Source organism: Sturnira hondurensis, unplaced genomic scaffold (assembly GCF_014824575.4).
Source record: "Sturnira hondurensis isolate 20B ecotype Veracruz unplaced genomic scaffold, ASM1482457v3 Scaffold0014384, whole genome shotgun sequence".
Lineage (NCBI taxonomy): Eukaryota > Metazoa > Chordata > Mammalia > Chiroptera > Phyllostomidae > Sturnira > Sturnira hondurensis.
The window spans coordinates 38474958-38495972 of record NW_028087015.1 but is presented as its reverse complement, the minus strand read 5'-3'; the positions used below and the strand labels follow the sequence as shown (position 1 = coordinate 38495972).

Sequence of the window (21015 nt, the reverse complement as noted above, 5' to 3'; positions counted from 1 at the left end):
ATTGGCTTTCTTAATTTAATTGTCATTTATCAGTGAGGTCCACTTTTTAGAACATTGGTAGAAGTAAAAAAAAAAGTTGTAGCTTTGGGTTGTCCATTTCTTCAGCCCCAATGTAAACATACTCTGCATCTCATTTAAAAATCTTTAATGCTCTCAATACCTCTAGTAAGTAGTTTTTTGATGGAAGAATTATGTCTCCTAGTATTTATCTTTCCCATTCCACATACTTATAGGTCATGTGGACAGTCAATAAATGCTTTCTGATTACCTAACTTTGTGGTTCAATTTCCTATGTTTACTTACAGAGATACATCCTGGCTAGTGTCTGAATTTCTATATTTTATAGAAAAATAAAGACATTTTTGAATTTTTTAAAAAAATAAAAATTAATTTTTTGTACTGCCTCAAACATAATCTTTTTGGCTTACAAATATAAATAACCCATGTATTTGGCCTTTAGTTCATCATGAGATTTTTTTTAAAAAGCAGATTTACCTAACTGATTATATTCTGCTTAAATTCCCATTCACAAAGTCATACTGATTTGATACTAATATCCCAGAATTAAAACTATCCTGAAGATAAGTATACAATAGGTAATCAAGGTTTAAGATATATATTGGTACTTGTACTCTCTTTATAGTGGTTTATTATATACCCAGAGCAAAGCCTCTGCTTAGTTTCTCTCTTACAAAAAATTCCTCTTAACAGGCAAACACAGAAAACTGTGTCTCATACTCAATAATGCAGGCATCAAACTTTATTCAGTTTATTCATTATAGTCTACTGTCCCTTATTCCCTAAGTTAAAAAGAATACTATCAGATTTAAGGGCTATACTACTCTGCAAATCATTTTAACCTCTGTATAACTCTGAAAGTTACATCAACGTAATTCAAAGACCAAATATTTCATTTCTGATGATGATCCAATTTTTTAAAATACAGCAATGGTTAATGTATCTCAATGGACTGCCCTCCAAAAGGAAACCCTGTTTCACTTTGCACAGAAATGTCAATCTACATGTTTACATATTTTCTGAATTAACAACATCCTTTCTTCCTTTTTATAAAACACTATAAATTGACTCAGCCAGGTCCCTTGATCACAAAGGGTAAGAAATAAAATGTTTGACCTTCCTGAACTCACACAGAGAATCTTTACTACATCACTGAGGTTCAGATAACTGATTCAGTTTAAACAAAAATGAATAAACAGCAAGTAGTTCAAATGATCCCTATGACAAATTTGGTTATGTTCTTTTCCCCAAATTAGGAAATAATCCTTTAAACGAAAGCATAATGTCTCATTACTGTTTACTAGATTGATGATTACAGACATTATTGTTTGCTGAGCTATTTTATTCTTAAAAACTTGAGACTGCTAATACTTTATGATTCTCTTTCTTACCTAATTTCTCTCATTCTTACAATTTTATTCTTTAAATCAGGTGTTTGAAGTCCATAAAATGTTAAGTTACTGACTTGAGAAATAATGCCATGTAGTCACAATTTTATGAGGTACCCTCCTCTTCCAGCTTATGCAGATATATCTTCTGTAAGATACAGTGTGCCTCTATTTTTGGCTCTAATAAGACTACAGAATACCCTAACTGCTAGAAGTGCTATATTTGAGCAATCATCTTGGATCTGTAGTGTGAGTTACTCATATTTGCACATTTACAAGATTATTGAAACCAGAAGTCATCAAAAGACTAAGAAGTCCCAAATTCACTGACTTGATAACAATGTGTTTTGTTTTGAATGGGAAAACAACCCTAAGATTAAAAATAAACCACCTCAGTTTATGAACTCTTTAGGACTAAAGCTTCAGCAATAGAAACCAGTCATGTTCAGAAATGAATCAAGAAAAGCCACATAAACTTCCATTTTATAAGCCATAAAATTAGGCAAGCATAATGTAGTTCAGTGACAATTATTTCAATAACCTACCCATATTAGAGGAACAGCATCAAATAAATCTTTAACTTCAATCAGGGACAATGTAGAAAAATATAACACACAGCAAATGGTGGTCAAACCATTTAACCCATTTATACCATTAGTAGAAATTTATCGAAGGACATTTAGAGAACAAAACAACAAAAGCTCTATGAGGAAAGACATTCAGATCAATTTTATGTATTGTAAGTAACATCAAAATATACAACAATGGGGGAACACAGTAGAAGAGTAGATGACATTAAGGATAATTATGAACTATGTTGGTAAGAGAGACACTAAATGTAAAGAAAACAGAATGCAAAATGATAGGTATACCATGTTGCATCTGTGTACTTGTAAGGAGTTGAAAGAAAGAAATTTATATGTTACACTAACTTAAGAGAGAAATTTTAGAGAAACAAGAAAAGCGTCAATGATTGTATGTAAAGAATTACCGAGAGAAGGCTGTAGGACAGGGGCAAAGAAAGAGAAGTTAGCAGTCAGGAGAAATAAATCTGGGAATGTCTGAGTGGTCTGCTCTAGACAGAATAAGACATTCAATAGGGAACAAAATATGTAATCCTGGAAAAGTAGGTAAAGCTCATATAATAATCCTTTTCAGGAACGAAAGAATCAGAATATGCTTTAGAAATGTTACTTTAGCAATAATTTGTAAGATGGGCTGAAAAGGGAAGACAGGGAAGGAAAATCATCTAAGAACTATTCTGTATGTTTATATGAAAGGTATAAGAGAACAGTTATGAATTGAATCATTTTTGCAAAGTGTTAATGTCACTATTATATTCTTGTCCTATCAAACTTAAGGGAGAAATCTTCAGCTTAAAATACTATTAATTATTTAATATGTTAAGGTTATATAGAAACAAACAAAAGCAATCAAGAACAACAAAATTCACATGTTGAGATTTGTTATTTTAGTATTTTAATCAATCTGATCAAGTATTATATACTTGTGAGAAGTATAAAATATTTAAAAGGCAATTTAAATGAATAAGTATATATGTTATATATTTATATTAATTATATATTAATAATATATAGTCCCACCATGTGTAAATAAGTACACACAAATATTAAATATCCTGTTAAAATATTATACTTGGCTAATTTCATATTACATTAATAAATGCTGGATAAAAGCTAGAAAAATATCAAATTCACCTATAGATTAACTTCAACTTTGTATCTATTATCAGGCTCAGCAAACTACAGTCTGAAGGATCAAATCTGCCCCTCCACTTGTTTTGCTGTTTGTTTTAAGATTTCACTTATTTTAAACAGAGGGGAAGAGAGGAAGAAAGAAAGGGAGAGAAACCACACATCAATGTGTGGTTGTCTCTCACTTGCCCCCTATGGGGGAAGCTGACTTGGCCTGCTCAGTGAAGCTGAAAGTTGTGTGCCCTGACTGAGAATCAAACCAGTGATCCTTTGGTTAGCAGGCTGGTGCTCAATCCACTGAGCCACACCAGCCAGGGTTCCACTTGTTTTGAATATACAAAGTTTTATTAGAATACAACGATGCAATCATTTACACTTTGTGGATGGTTGCTTTTGTCCTAGCGTACAATGTTATGGACAAGTGTCCCATTAAGTTTGAAATATTTGGGTGCTTACAAAGAAATTTTGCTGGCCCTTTATTTATATTATGTCACACTTTATTCAAAATGGAACACAGTGCCACCCACCTATATATAACTATATAACCTATATAGTTATATCCTGTGCAGTTCAGGTCATTGCAAACTGGTTTGTTTAATGAAGACAAAATAACAAGGTACTGGTTTACAATAACTGAAAAATCACTACTACAGATGAAGCAGGCAAAAGATTTTAATAACTATCTGGTTTTAAGTACCACAATTTTGATATGAATGGCACTTTCTATGCAGCTACCAAGTTACTATGAGAAAGAACTATAAGAAACATGCTTTCTAGGAAGTCCATTATGTAAATGACAATTTACTACTACTTAACACAGAAAGTAGAAAGCAGGACCAAATGATCCTTTCCTTGATATACGTACACAGAGAGAAAAATCAAAGGTAGAAAGCACAACCTAATCTTTATCTGAAGGAATTAAAAAGAAAAGAACTAAGCCCAAAGCTAACATTAGTGAGAAAATAACAAAAATCAGAGTATAAATGAAATAGACAAAAAAAGAGAACAGGTCAAAGAAACTACACTGCTTGAAAAAAAAAAAAAGACAAACCTTTAGCTAGATTTACAAAAGAGAGAGAGAGAGAATTTAAGTAAAACTGTAAATGAAAGAGGACACACTAAAATTGATATCACACAATACAAAGGATCATAAGCAACTTCTATTAGCAGTTACATACCAACAAATGGGACAACCTGGAGAAAACGGATATATTCCTAGAAATATGCAACTTACCAAGACTTAATCATGAAGAAATTTTAAAAATCTAAACAAATTACTAGGAGATTGGATTAGTAATTTTAAAAAAACCTCTTAACAGGGGTGTAGGGGGAGAGACAGGGCCAAAACACAGATAACTGTACTTGAACAACAAAAAAAATTTAAAAATGGAAAAAAATAGCAAACAACTAAAGCCTTTTAACAAAGAAAAGTCCAAGATAAAGTGTTTTCACTCATAAACTCTACCAAACATTTTTTAAAAAGATTTAATACCAATCCTTCTCAAATTCTTTCAAAAAAAGAAATGGAGGGAACACATTCATTTAGAAAGCCAGCATTATCCTAATAGCAAAAACAGGCAAGGACACTACAGAAACAGAAAATTACAGCCCGGTATCACTGATGAACATAGATCCAGAAACCCTCAACAAAGTGTCAGCAAACGGAGTTCAATAATAAAAGGATTGTACACCATGATTTAAATGGGATTTATTCAAGGGATGCAAGAATCAGTCAATATCTGCAAATCAATCAGTGTGATTTACATTACAAAATAAAGAAATCGTATCAATAAACGAAGAAAAAGTATTTGACAAAATTCAATATACTTCATGACAAAAACTCTCAACAAACAGGGTACAGAAGGAACAAGCTTCTTCATAATAAAGACTACATATGACAAGCACACAGTTAACAGCACACTCAATGATGAAAAGCTGGAAGCTTTTCCTCCAAGATCAGAAATAAGATAAGGATGCCACTCTCATCACTTCTGCTCAACATAGTACTTGAAGTCCTAGTCAAAGCAGTTAAGGAAAAGATAGATATAAATGCATCCAAATTAGAAAGAAGTAAACTGTCTTTACATGCAGATGACATATTATATACAGGAAACCCTAAAGACTCCACCAAAAATAAGTTATGTTTTCATGCACTAACAATGAATTATTGGAAAGAGATTGAAAAAACAATTACATTTACAATTGCATCAAAAAGAATGAAACAGGAATAAATGTAACTAAGGAAGTGAAAAATCTGTACACTGAAAACTGTAAGACATTGATAAAAGGAACTGAAGATACAAAAAAACAGATCCGAAGCATTAACGTTGTTAAAATGTCTGTGCTACCCAGAGCAATCTACAGATTCAATGCTATCTAATTTTAACATATAAAATTCTACATGGGTACTCACCAGTGAAGTATACAGTCATCCCTTGCTATATCGCAGTTCACTTATTGTGGCTTCAGTGCATCACGGGTTTTAAAAAACCCGCGATACAGCGAGGGACAACTGGACTTCAAACTAAAAATCTTTTGCACAGCAAAGAAAATCATTAACAAAATACAAGGGAACCTACCAAATGGGATAGAATACTACAAATCATATCTGGTAAGAGGTTAATATCTAAAATACATAAGGAATTCACGTAACAGCAACAACAAAAACAATCCAATTAAAAGTGGGCAGAGAATCTGAATAGACATTTTTGCAAAGATGACATACAGATGGCCAACAACTATATGCGAAGATGCTCGAGATTCAGGGAAATGCAAATAGAAACCACGAGATATCACTATTACCTAGCACTGTTATAATGGCTATTATACAAAGAAAAAAAGAAGAAAGACAATACATAACAAGTATTGGCCAGGGTGTGGAAAAAAAGAAACCTAAGTGCACTTATTTGTAGGAATGTAAACTGGTGCTGCCACTGTAGAAAAATAAAGATTTCTCAAAAAATAAATAAAATAAAATAAAAACTACCATATGATCATGTAATTCTACTTCTAGGTATATATATCTGAATGAAACCAAACCACTAAAAGATACCTGCACTACCACGGTCATTGCAGCATTGTTTATAATAGCCAAGATGTAGAAATAACCAAAGTTGTTTAGTCCATTGATGAATAAATGAATAAAGGAATGTGGTATATATACAATAAAATATTATTCAGTCATAAAAAAGGAGGAATCCAGGCCATTTGCAACACGAATGGACCTTGAGGGCATTATGCTAAGAGAAATAAGTTAGAGAAAGACACTGTATGATCTCACATGTGGAATATAAAAAAGCCAGATTCATAGAAAACAGGTGGTTGGCAGAGGTAAGGGGTGGGTGGTGGGTGAAATGGGCCAACGAAAGGTATTAACTTCTAGTTACAAGGTAAGTTAGTTCTGGGGATGTAACATACAGCATGGTGACTATCGTTAACAGTACTGTATAGCATATCTAAAATTGTTAAAAAAACAAATCTTACAAGTTACTGTCACAAGGAAAAATTATAGCTATGTAAAATGTACTTAATATTAACTACATTTACTGTGGTAATCATTTCACAATACATACATATATGTATGTATTGTATGAAATAGGAAAAGAACTGGTTTCTCCACTTTAAGGGTAAATTAACCAAGGCTTTGAAAGGTTATGATTTGTTCAAGGATCTGATTTCAGTGCTCTCTGTACTGCAGTGTACGTTGGGCTTAATAAAGAATTTTCAAAGTCAGCCCAAAAGAAGAGAATGCCAAACCTTGTAGGTAGGGGAGGGGATCTATAGTACAGCTGAGCCTTGAATAACAAAGGTTTGAACTGTGTGGGTCTACTTATATACAATTTTTTTCCCAATTGACCAGCATAATTCACCTGACCCATACAGTTCAAACTCATGTACTCAAAGGTCAACCCTATCTTTGAGAATCTATGTATGTGAAGGGGTAGACTGTAGCTATATGCAAATTTTCAACTACATAGTGGTGGGCACCCCTAATGTTAATTTTGTTCAAAGACCCACTGCATATTGTATCATATTATATTATACACTACTATAATACTGTATATTGTATATTATCTTTTGTATACTATTACTCTTACACTGTAATTTCTTAGTCTAAAAATGTTACTGAAACCTGCCCCCAAAAGCTTGATATAGATATTAAGATAATGAATACTACTTGATATACTATACCATGAGATATTATACTATGCATTATATTATATATACTACGATACATTATACTATATAATTGTTGCTATAGTAATATAACTAATTATATACTGTTACATTATAATATCAAGTAGGTATTTATTGTTTTAATATCTGTATCAGGATCTTACAGGGGAGGTTTTTGTAAGTTATTTTAGAAAAGAGAACTCAGTACATTTGAGTAATGACTATTTCTTCATAATCAGGAGCAGGTTCTCTCAGAATTTTTTGCTATCTTCTCACCCCTCAATCTACAGATAGAAAAACCTTATAGAAGCTATGTCCTCAGACTGGCTTGAGATATGGAATGGAAAGGAGAGAGAACACCATTAGCATACTTTAACACATTTAATTTTTATTTAAAAATTTCTATTTAATAAACCTCTTTAATATTAATATCAATATCAATTATCTACTAAGCAAATTTTGGACCAAAAAATTATTCATGGAAATCATGGACAAAAATTTTCAAAATACTGCTGGGAAATCGCACTCACCAACAGCTAAGTATATATTAAGCAAACTTTTATAATAAATATACTCTAAATATTTTCTAAAGATATTCTTGCTAGTAAAGTTTTTTTTTTTATTTAATTATTGTTCAAGTACAGTTTTCTGTCTTTTACTCCCATCCCAGCTCACCCCCCCCGCCTCGTGCTCTCCACCTCCCTCCCATTTCCACCCCTGTTAGTTTTTGTCCATGTGTCCTTTATACTTGTTCCTGTGAATCCTTCCCCTTTTCCCCTGAAATTTCCTCCCCTCTCCCCTCTGGTCACTGTCAGCCTGTTCTCTATTTCAGGGTTTTTGGTTATATTTTGCTTGCTTGCTTGTTTGTTGTTTAGGTTCCTGTTAAAGGTGAGATCATATGGTATTTGTCTTTCACTGCCTGGCTCATTTCACTCAGGATAATACCTTCCAGTTCTATCCATGCTGCTGCAAAGGGTAGTAGCTCCTTCTTTCTTTCTGCTGCATAGAATTCCATTGTGTAAATGTACTATAGTTTTTGGATCCATTCATTTACTGATGGGCACCTAGGTTGCTTCCAACTCTTGGCTATTATAAATTGTGCTATGAACATTGGGGTGCATAGGTTCTTTTGGATTGGTGTTTCAGTGTTCTTAGGGTATAATCCTAGTAGTGGAATTGCTGGGTCAAAAAGGCATATTCATTTTTAGTTTTCTTGGAAAATTCCATACTGTTTTCCAGAATGGTTGTACCAGTCTGCAGTCCCACACTAGTAAAGTTTTTACAAAACTAAAAACTTCAGCTTTTTCAGAAAAGTATTTTATAAAACTAACCAAATGAGAATAAATTTCCATGGAAGCATTACTAAAAATTTTGAATATTACAATCATATATACTTTACCAAGAATTCCTCAACTTAGGAATTCATAAACAATGCCAAAAAGTCACTCTCAGAAACAGTATTTTCTCTCCGATTTTACAGAAAGCTAGAGTCCTAAATGCAATCCAACTAGACTGTTCAGTGCTACATAAAGTCAACTAGCTAATGTATTTTAGTGACCAACATTTGGCGGTGTAACTGCCACAGTAAAAACTAAGGTGAAATAAATGTCCTTAATAACAACTAAAATTAATAGCTAATCAAATAAGCACTATAGTTAAAAAACCATAATCTCAAATAGCTGGTGGTATGGGGTATTTCTTGAAAGTAGTGAGGGTAAGTCATGGAAAAACAATATACTAGTTGGAGAGAAGTAGGGGAAGGAAGAAATACACGTGATTTCCTTGGATATTATTAAGTTAAGCTATTTTGAGACACTGGAATGTAAACTATCAAAATCAGATTGTTAATGTATAATTACTGACACTAGGCTGCTAACAACATTTTTAAGACATGTTAATTGATGATCATGACAGTCCTAAAGATCTCATGACTTACACATATTGTTCATTAGGGTATATTAGTATGATATTTTTGGTAAAAATATTTTAAAAATAAAGATATCATTTTTGCATTGAACATATTTTAACAGACAGACACTTTTAAAATGTTAAAAGCTTTACAAAGGTTATGTTGGTTCCCCAATTTCATTCTTCCACTTGGCAAGGAAGAAACAAGGTGGTGGTTAAAGACTGGGAAGATGACAGAAGCAAGAGATTAGAACTGACACTGAGCCACTTTGATAATAATTATAGAGCAAAATTAAAGAGTAAATTAAGCAGACATGAATATAAGTAGGTCTCCTGTGGACCTTAATACAAACTAAACAGTTGATGGGGGTAAAAGGATTTTTACAAAATTTAGGGAACAGAAATTTGAAAATTATGTAGCTCTTGAGCTAGAGGGTCTAGTGATGGAAGCATAATGGATGAAAACGCAATTTTAACTTACACACAAAAGCCTTTTCTGAACATGGTGGCAATATAGTCTCTACCCATTAAGTAGGCATTTAATATGCTCGTATTATATTAGGTATTATGCTAGGTACTAGGGATATACACACATACCAACAAAAATCAAATGTAGCAATGTTACATTTAATATGTTCACAGAAGACAAAAAATAAGTAATCTACACCAGGAGTCTTACATCTATGCCCTACCATTCAAAATTTCCAAGCTTAAAGCATATTCAATGAATTTCAAGTAACTTTAAAGAATGAATGTTTTAAATATGAACATTAGGTAAAATACTTGAAGGATAAAAATTAGTGGTTCTTCTAAAAAAGAAAAACCAACCAAGAACTCTGACTCTAGGAATTAATTACAAAAGTATCCCAGCATTAATTCAGTCTAATTCCTTTACTTAGAAAAACACCAATATGCCAGAATAGGTGATTTTCTGTGACTCTCCAAAGTAAATCCCAAGCAAAATGTATTACAACATGACAGTAGTCTACAACAGTGCATGTTAACTTAAAAAATCCATAATATGTAACACTGCAATTGCTAACTCAGCAGCAGAGATCTGAAATAAAGCCAAAATTAATACATTACTAAAAATAACATACCAATTCTAAGGTATAAAGCCAAAAAAACTATATGCTTTCATGAACTAAATCTAAGTATTGAAATGTTTTTCATAAAAGGTCCACTTATAGTTGCAGATATTAATATGTGTATATAAATACACATACATGCATATGCATACACTACTCTCACAGGCAGACACACCCAGATTGCCTACTTACTCACTAAAAGAACATATCAAGTATATGTATTAATGTTAAAAGTACACTTAGGAGAAACAAGGATTAGTACTAAAAAGTTTACATTCACAGGCACTGAAATTACATGTAAAAAACAATGGGAAATAAAACAGCAGTTACTAATTAGGAGCTATATTCATTTGTTGATGTTCAGTTGTAAAGATTCTTTGTTAAAACAGAGTTTAGAAAAGCAAGGCTAGCATAAGCTGACAGAGGGCAGGGGAGAAAAAGACGGTCCAGATCAAAGGACAAGAGGGTACCACTTTCCATCTGACCTTTCTAAAACTGTGTAACTATACTCTTTACTATATATACATATGTACCACTCCCAAGCTTTCAAACAAGAATTTTTAAAAACAATATCTAAAAGGAGAACAGTTAAAGCGATAGCCACTACATTTTCACAACCTCTTTTACAAAAAGATGCACTCAAGTTAGATAATAAAAACAATTTATTAATTAAAACTGAAGTCAATTATTTTTCGTAAGTCTGACTCCATAATTTAAAATCTGAAAGTTTCACTAAAAGAGTACAAATATTAGCAACTCAAAAGCAATCTCACTTTTGAAACAAAAAACCAAATAAGCATGAAAAGTAAATGTTTAATGAAGACCAAGTAAGAATAAAAATAGTCATGACAAGCCACTTTTTTAAATAGAATTTTTAGTAGTAACACTATGTTTTCAGTAAGCTTTTTTTGATAGACAAGGCACATGGTATTTTACAAAAATAACCATTACACCTTCTATATCTCCGAATACACTGCAGTGCTACACAATGCCACTTTCTGTGAGGATGCAAACGTTCTCTATCTGCAATAATAAGGTAGCCAGCCACTTGCCACATGTAGCTACTGAGGATGCGAATTTTAAATTTTAGTTTAAACTAATTTCAATTTAAAAGACTAATAAAGCTAATGACTATTGTTTGGACAGCACAATTTTAAAGTTTCATATATTTGCTTATAAGTATAAATCTAAGTTCTTACTTAATGAGCTTCTTTCACAGAATTAGAACTTGAAAATCATATTCTTCTATTGCCTAAAGAACTATATCTCAATGTATTTACGTTGCATGGGCTAAATAAATTTTGCCACATAGCATCATAAAAAAGAAAAAACCATGTGTGTGTATATATATGTATACACACACACACATATATGGTAGTATACAAAGGAACACAAAATTGTATTTTCTGCATAAACTGCTACTTTATTTTCAGCACTCAAGACCTTTTTATCCTCCCCAACACCGAAACAATACCACCTACTCAAAATAATTGGAGAATTAAGTCAGCAACCACGCCAAAAACAAAACAAAACAAAACCCACAATCCTCACAATTATTTAACCCAATTTGAGGTAAACACTATTTCCTATTACTTTTTCCACAGAAAAGAGCAAAACTATATATTTTAAAAATAAAACATAACTAACGACCTCTCCTGAAAAGATAAGCAACCCCTTATATAACTTACTAAACTATATAAATTCAAACTATTCATCATTAGTGAACTCAGAGAGAGGTCTGTAAGAAAACAGTATTGGGACTGTATAATTCAATTTATTACCTCACAGAATGGAATATCTCTATTGCCAAAACAACTTTTTAAGAGTTGTTAAAATACAACCATTCTAATCATTCACTTGATTGACAAGCAATTTTCAAAAAACACCTAAAATAACTAAATAGCAAAGGAACTTATCTCTGTACCAAACAGAAAAAATTATGACTACAGTGAATAGTTCAAGTATAAGTAGGAGAAAAAAATTTTTCATTGAGAACTTTATTACTGAAAAAAACTGTTCTTTTATATAACTATTATCTTTTCATGTAGCAGTGCTTGAATTTTTGTAAATTTCCTTTTTAAATCTTTCATAACCCTAACACTTAAAGTAAAACTGATTAAAATACAAATGACATCAGTATAATTATTCTTACCTTTATTTGACTTTGATGGTTTATTCTTGATAGGTTTAAGGGAACTTCTTGATTTATCCTCTCTATCTTTAATAAGTTTCTGAACATCATCCAAAGACAGTTTTTGTAGGACAACTACAGGCTTAGCTCCTTTATTTAGGTCTTCAACTAATCCCATTTTTTCTACTTTGTCTTTCTGTTCTTTCATTTCCATTTTCTTTGTCTCCTGAGTAATATTGCCATCTTTATCCCTCTTGATTTTTGGAATGACAAAATTTTTCAATGCACCAGACCTGCCCCCCAACAAATAACTTGGAAAGTCTGCCTTATTATCAGGGTGTGCTTTATTACTGTCTAGTTTACTCTTGTTACCCTCTGTCCTTTTGTCATCTTTACTGTTTGGTGATTTGAAACCAGGCTTATCGGGTCTTGACTTATTAGAATCTCCTTGTTTAACACGAGGACTGTCAGGCCTCGATTTCTGCTCCCCAGAAGATGGTCTTTCCCTCAAGTCCCCCGATTCATGTCTGTGTTTTCTTTCGAGTTTATCAGGTTTTGAACCATCAGATTTAATGCCATGTTCATTTCTACTAGAAGATCTCAGTGTTTCTGGTCTTCGAACCCTAGACTGATCTCCCCGATGTCGGTCTGATTCACTCCTTTCATCTGATTTTTGTTTACTATCATGGTCACGTCTTAGTGACTCAGAAATAGATCGTCCATCAGGTCTCTGCTTTAAGGCTTCAGCTCGTTCTGATTTTAACCGAGGTGAATCAGATTTTATATCCTGTTTATGTTTAGACACTTCAGGTTTTTTCTCTGTTGATGGCTTTCCAGGATCCCTCCTATTTTCATGCCTATGTTTTGGTGTTTCAGGCCGACCTTCACTTTTTTGCTTTGGAGTTTCTGGTCGGCCCTCACCTCTCTGCTTTGGAGTTTCAGGACACCCATCGCCCTTTTGTTTTGGGGTTTCAGGATGCCCATCACTCTTTTGTTTTGGAGTTTCAGGTCGACTTTCACCCTTTTGCTTTGGGGTTTCAGGTCTTGACTTTGTTGTCTCTGATCTGCCATTATTTTGTTTGTTGTCATTTGGTTTTGTGTCAGACAGTCTATTTTCATTCTGTTTAGGCTCGGTTGTGTTGCTCTCATTTTGTTTGGATTCCATAGTTCTGCTCTCATTCTGTTTAGGTTCTTCTGTTTGTGTCTCAATTTTAGTTTCTAACTTACTTTCACTTGGTTTTGTCTCCACCAATCTGTTTTCATTTGGTTTAGATTCTGCCAATCTATTTTCATTTTGCTTTAATTCACTCTTTGAAAGCTCAGGATCAGACTTGTTTTTAGGAGTCTCAGGATGGTTTTCTGGTGTAGATTTAAGATTTCCAATAATATCTTCCTGAAGAACAGAAATAGGTGCATCATTACATTGTTTGATTTCTTCAGGTTTTTTTATGGAGTCTGAATCCTGAGTTACAGAAGCCTGAGAGTCCACTCTTCCTGCCTGATGAAGATCAATGCTAACCATTAATGCTGGCCTTGACCCATTTCCCGTAGAACCCGTCTCCTGAGAAGCTGGTCTATTACCTCCTGTAGCACCCCCAGCCTCCTGTGGGTAAGAATCTTGTTTTCTTTTTTTCAAAGGCTTATCTGAAATTTAAAGATAAATATTCAGTATCAGTAATAGACATATATTCTTATCTTATTAAAAAACCATATGGACTTTGACTATTTTTTAAAAGTCACGTTCTTTTTTAATGTGGTGAATGCAAATGTCAATACACATATATAAAAGAGTAGGCAGGAATGACAGTATTTTTAAAACAATGTTTAAAAAAATCCATTTTGCTCTACCTCAATAAATATTAGTGACTATAGTATAAGAAATTTAACAGTATACTTGGTTGAGCATATAAATAAGCCTAAGAATATAAAATAAATGGAACCTAGTATATTAAATACAAACATATATTTTTGTTTGTATATGTTAAATATAAACCAGATTCTTTGTATCAATACAGCAACCAGTTATAAATCATGTATTCTCATTTATGATCATTAAAACAGTTAACCGAAAACTATGAACAGCTATAAATCTGCTAACATACTAAATAGAAAGTGTTAACAATATATAAGTATGGAAAAGAGTATCACCCAAGAGAAAACAGAAATCATGTCAATGAAAACAAAACAAAACCCCACAAACAAAGGTAGTAAAAAAAAGTTTATTATTAACCTTTGATCCAGGATTCAAATTCTTAAGGTGTCAACAACACAAATGGAATTTAAAGCTAACACACAGAAGTATATTTAAAATAAGGTAACATTGTAAGTATAAAAATAAAAGCATGTAAGAACTTTTTAGATAAAATCTTGCTTTAAGCAATTTCCACTAAGGAAAAAATGCTTTAGCTTTTCAATGTAAACTTCTAGGGGTCTATATCTTGGCCTCAGTAACAAATTATTTATAGTAATCTGAAATGTAAAGATAAAAATATGCACATACACAAATCCACCACAATAAAATGACAAGGAACTGTGAACGGTTGTGTATTTCTGTGCATAATTTCATTTGACTTAGGAGGCTGCTAGGTCATTTTCTATAAATTAAATCTCTAAACAATTCTTGGAAATGATTATATTATAGCATCTTGAAGTTTTCCTGCTTCAATATTTACTTGCTACATTACCTGGCTATGACCTGAGAGTCATTTTAAACCATTTTTACAGGAGAACTTCTGGACTGTTACATAGTTGTTACTGTGCTATCTTTTAAGCAAAACAGCATGACAAGGATAAAAGTCAAGTTGACCACTAGACTAACAGCCCCTTCTTGTGAGGAAATCAAGTTTTGAAAAAAATTTTAATGGCAATGCTGCTTTTATAATGCCGAAGATCCATTATTTTGTTTTCAAAGAAAGAAGTAGCAGTTCATCCAGCTTTAAATCCAATCAAATATTACTAAATATTACTTCAGATATTCGTTAGTAATTTTACAGAACTGAGTCAATCTCCTTCAGTTATTCAGAAATCAGATCTACCATCACACACACTGCATTTGCAAAACAACTATGTGATGACGTCATCATTGTCCTTGTAGTAGTAGTATTAGCAGTAATAATAAAGTATATTATTATTAGACTGTTTTCCCTAGTTAAAACCAACCTGGTAAAAACTTATATGAAACTTTTTGCAGCAATACCTCAAAAAAAAGCACACAGAATAATAAATTTATGTTTATGAAATTCTACTTTTAAAAGTTCTGCCATGCAAAATAATCTTTATACTTTGCCACAGGGCACACCCAATAATTATTACCTCATGAATAGGGTACTTTATCACATTATACTTATTCCATAGACCTTTATGATAGAATTTAGAAATTTAAATAGTGTAAATTTTTTGTATTTTTTAAAAATTATGCTTTGTGAAAGCTATAAAATGGTAACCTAAGCACACTTAATAGCTATAACTACAATGTTCTCCAGAAATCTGTGGCTCACCCTCTTAATATAAGCAATCTGGCTTTTAGGAAAACATTAAAGTATCTTGAAAGGTAAATTTTAAAGGATTTAACTGTTTATAGATCATTTACCTACTTAGCAAATAGTTTAATTTCAAAGAAATTATGTCTGATTTAGTTATCTTAAACTATAAATGCTATAATCATTTATAATAAAAACTTCTGAAAGCACTGCACAAGACTAATGCATTAAGATTGGGAAAGATCTTACAATTTGCTGCACTGTGCATAAAATATTGCTAAAAACTGTCTTAATTTTTCACCTATGAAAAGTACTTTACCTCTTCTGTAAAACCGGGAAAAATTCCATTACTGCTATAAGGATTCTCGTACACGTTAAGAGAAGGCAGGTTCTGATTCACTTGATCTAATTCAGTTCCAACATGAACTTACTCCTATAAAGTGGCTCTGAATCTGCATAGGTCACTTTGGTCTACCCACTTCTTTTATCAGTCTTCATTACATCATAACCTCCAACTAGTTATAGAAAGCCATCTCCATGAAGAAATTTTAATTTTTTAGACACATTATCTTTAAGCCCTGTTTAGCATTGGGAACCATAAGATTAGCTATCAGAATGCATATCTTCCTGAAGATAACGCTTACAAAAAGATACAATTTCAAAACCAACAATATTTGCCATCCAGAAGCTAAATTCTAAAAATAAGATCCAGCCCTTAGAGCAATTCTTAACTTGATTATACTTATGAGAAACAAAGTATATCATTTGCTTAAAACTACAAGTGATAAATGAAAATACTTAGAAGTAGAAAGCACAACTGTACACGTAATAGCCAATTATGAAAAATGTCCCAGCCCTGAAAATTGTTCTATTCCTGTTCAAAATCCCTATCTCTTATTCCAAATGACAGTAGGTAATAATTTTCTTCATATACAGGTTGCAGTGCAAGAATATTATAACGTTATAAAAAAACATTAGTGTAGCTAGGCCATTCCTTATACTTGCTAACATGGAAAGTGGACCTTGGGAAAAGGTGAAATCAGGCAAAGATAACAAAGAGACCCCTCTTTGACAAGAGAAAGCAGGAATTTTCAGCACATGAAGGAGATATTAATGTTTATGATAGGTTATTCCAGAAGCAAAGATGAATAGCCTTTAAAAATTAATTTATATAATTATAGATGTTAAAATATAAGCAAAAGACTGAGAAAAGTCCTTCAGAAATATTATAAAATATTAAGTTACAGAGAATTAATCTATCAGTATATATAAAACTGTCCAAAGAAGGAAAAAGAGGACAAAGGGAAATAAATATCCAGCAGCCAAAAAAGTGTCTTCTATGTGTGGAACACAAGAGGTACATTAGCTTCTACCACAGCCTGGGTAAAATATTTCTCAAGAGTACTCTATCCCCTTTCTCGAATTCTACAATTATCAAACAACCATATTTCTAACCTTACAAAGTAAGATTTTTAATTCCTGGTCTATTGAAGGGAATGCTTCTCCCACGACAAAAGGATATAACAGCAAGTAAGCTCAGACCCTAAAGAACAGCTCTCAGTAGACCAAAATAGTCTTGTTTGGTCCTCACCTCCACCAATGCAATGGTTATTAAAACCAGTGCCAAACCTTAGAATACAGTAAATATCAATTTACTATTTACTCCTAAAATTTACTAGTGATAAATTCATTTCAAAAAGTATTTCATCTCTCAAGGGCTGACTAAAAACCACCACTTCAGAAAATTTTGTTTTTATTTATGGCCTCACCTACAACTTTGTAACAACATATCAAACATTTAATCTTTCCAAAATCTCAAGATAACTGCTTATATATAAAAGACTATCCCATCACACAATGCAGAAACAGAATACAAAATTACAAGGATCAAATCAAAGGTATAAGATGGTACCTACATTCCAAAAGGTTTCAAATAAAGCCATGAAATAATGGGAACATGGCTGTCAGAAAACGAGTTATATCAGGTCAGCAAAATCAGCAGAGCCCATATACACACTAAATTCGTCTAAAGCAAACTAAAAGTAAGATAGCTCTATAAACATTTTTTCTTTTAATCCTATAGTACCAGATATCTCTGTAAGTCAACTTACAGAGCTTGAAATTCTGTCAGCTCTGTTCATTAAACTTTTAATTATATTTAGCCACTCCATCATAGGTCACAGAGAAAATTGATTAGATAATTAAAAGTAAAACATATATTACAAGTTTCTGAAAGAACAGTATGCTGTTTGTTGACTTTGTTACTCTCCCAAAGGCAAGTTAGTGGTCTAAAATGTTTGCTAACAGACAATTAGCCTTCTTTACTATCCTTATTTTCATTCAAGTTTTAAAGGTACAAACTTTGGTTTCAACAAATCCGATACAATAAAAGTTCAAGAAAGTTAAAAAAAAAAACAAAATCCAGTTCACCATCTCCTCTGTTTGTTACCACCACCAACTAAAAAATCATTAAAAAATTATACTTTTAAGAACACAATTTTCCAAAATGTAGATGAAAATGTCATGAAAAAATTTGGCTCTCAAGGCACCTAATAATTCTTGGTCAAGAAATTACAATTTTATGTTTTTTTGCAAAACTGTCATAGAATTCAGAAATGAGTATATTATCAAGAGAAGCCAAGTAATATTGCTCTCTTCATTTGATATACATATACTTTTATAAGAGATTAGAGGAGAAGATACATTTTAGAACCCATATGGTGTATTTATTTTCTGAACCCCACACTACTATGCAGAGAAAGAACAAACAACACTATATTTCATCCTTAATGTCAATGATTTACTAGTTTAAAAGAAAACCAGTTCCCCAATCAATATCAATTTTTTTACTTGCATTTGTCTGTGATTTATATATTTAGTAAACATTGTAATGCAACAATTAGTAAACATAGTCTTTAAAAAATATTTAACATTAAAAAAAGCCATCATGACAGACAGGAAATAAAACACAAATCTTCAGTTTATTTCTTAGCATAGAAACAGAATTACCTAGAAATGATCCTGTCACATATAAAAAAGTCATATATAAAAATGAGTTCTAACATTAAGTTTTATTTTATAATTAAAAAAATATGAAAAAAACTAAATCAATGTAGAATATTTGTAAAGTTAAATTATAAAGTATGCTTTGGATTGGATAGTCAAACACACACACACACACACATATATATATGCATCTGTAAAGACAGCAAACTCATACGTCATATTACTAATTTCAATCACTAATTCATTTCTCTTAAAAAGTCAAGAATTTAATAGAAAGCTACTTTTATTTGATTATAATTATTTATAACGCAGGAAAAAAAGCCCATTAATTCACAGAACATGTATCTTGAATCTCCATACTAATATACCAGTCAGACAAAAGTGAACACTTGACTATAATCACAAACAAAAGATCTTTGATCCTTAAGGTTTGCTATTTAATATTAAATTAAAATTCTTTTCATAATTTTTTTACTAAAAAGAAGTCACATTATTAAGAAGTGGTAGGAGTAAAAACCAAGGGAAAAATCTAACTGCATAATATGCATATACACAAACTTTTCTTAAATGTAGTGATTCAAATTAATTCTATAATAGTTAACCATGTTTTGGCAGAAAAAAGCTGAAGATGCAAAACTGTATTAACACAACTTGTGAAAAATGCACATGATATAAAAATGCTAATGTTCACTTAAGTAGACAAGCACAGAAAAAAATCACTTGGTATATAAAAGATGGATCTGTGACATAGAATTACCAAATCTCAGTTGTTTCAGAGAAAAAATGAAACTAAGTCTCTAAGGTATGAGCATCAGTAATAAACATGTAATTGAAGAGAGACAAAGAATTATAAAATACAATTAGAAAAAGTAACTTTAAAAAACGATTTTGACATTATAATGATATATTTGCCCAGAGTAAGAAGTGGTAGTAATGAGATTATTTTACCTTTATCTTGAACTTCTTTTGAAAAGCGCTCCCTTTCAATTGCCGATTCTCTCTCTATTCGCTCAATTTCAGCCCATGCATCCAATTCCACTTCATCATATATAGGTCCCTGCTGTGATACCTGTTGCTGATTCTGTACTACAGAAGTCTGGGGCTGTTTTGTAGCAACTGAAGTGTTCTGTTGTAAAACAGGCACTTGATTTGCTGGAAGGAATGCTGTTTGTTCTTGCTGCGACAAACACTGTGCAGCATTTAGTGGGCGGTTTACATCCTGTGGAGTAATGGGTGTTTTTGAAGTCTGTCCTGGGTACTGCACATTAAAAGGAATATCATTTTCTGAAACATTGCTATTTTCCATACCAGGAAGCATATCCTCTTGCTGGTCCATGTCTGAAGACCTTACACGAGAAAGTCTTAATGTAAGTTTGGTAGAGTCCTTAGATGGAGAGCTAATGATATCATACATTGCAGCTTTCTCACTCTGCTCTTTTTCATCCTTGCCTAATTTCATTTTCTTTTGCTTCTTTTGTTTTCTTTCTGGAGAATCCAGCAAGATATCTGGTGGAACATCTCGAGGTGATGAACAAGGTAGAGGCTGAGATTGTAGGATTAATGGTGGTCTTGACCCTAGAAACAAAATTCAACAGACAGGAATGAACGTTTGTGCTAGCTTTATATTTTCATATATTGTGATAGAAATAAGAAGTGATAATATAGCGATGCTAGAAAAAATATTAGAGAATTATCTAGTCCAAGCTACTTATCTAGAAAAGACAAAAAAAATCCTGAAGACCTGCCCCTCATGGCCGGTCAACCTGCTGGGAGATGATCCAGGTTTGTACTGAACTATGAGTATCATTTTCCAGACAAGTATTGTTTCTATTTTTGTGCCAATAAAATATAAATACTAAGCTTGAAAACAACAAAATAGCTCACTGTTTCTAAAGGTGGAACAACACAAATATTCTGGGCATGATGATCTCTATTCTCTCAGTGACCATCTAGAAAACTGTATCTGAAGTAAAAGTAAGTCTGTCAAATTTAAAAAAATAATAAATTAATCCTACTGACTACACTCATGAATACTGACTGGTATAAAAAAGGAAATGGAAAAAATTACAATTATTAGTCTTTTTATACTTCACAAACTGGTGGTAA

General features: G+C 32.2%; 1 protein-coding gene across 4 annotated transcripts in view; it reads right to left on the bottom strand.

Annotated features, from left to right (window-relative positions):
- Positions 1-21015, bottom strand: part of NIPBL (NIPBL cohesin loading factor) — a 182376-nt gene that overhangs the window by 71230 nt on the left and 90131 nt on the right. For 3 of the 4 annotated variants that reach the window (XM_037063192.1, XM_037063190.1, XM_037063191.1), the window contains exons 9-10: positions 19858-20484; positions 12446-14068 (exon numbers count right to left, since the gene is read on the bottom strand). In XM_037063192.1, coding sequence (XP_036919087.1) covers positions 12446-14068; positions 19858-20484 — 2250 coding nt within the window. The remainder of the gene's footprint in view (positions 1-12445; positions 14069-19857; positions 20485-21015) is intronic. The other variant, XM_037063194.1, reaches the window with a different exon arrangement.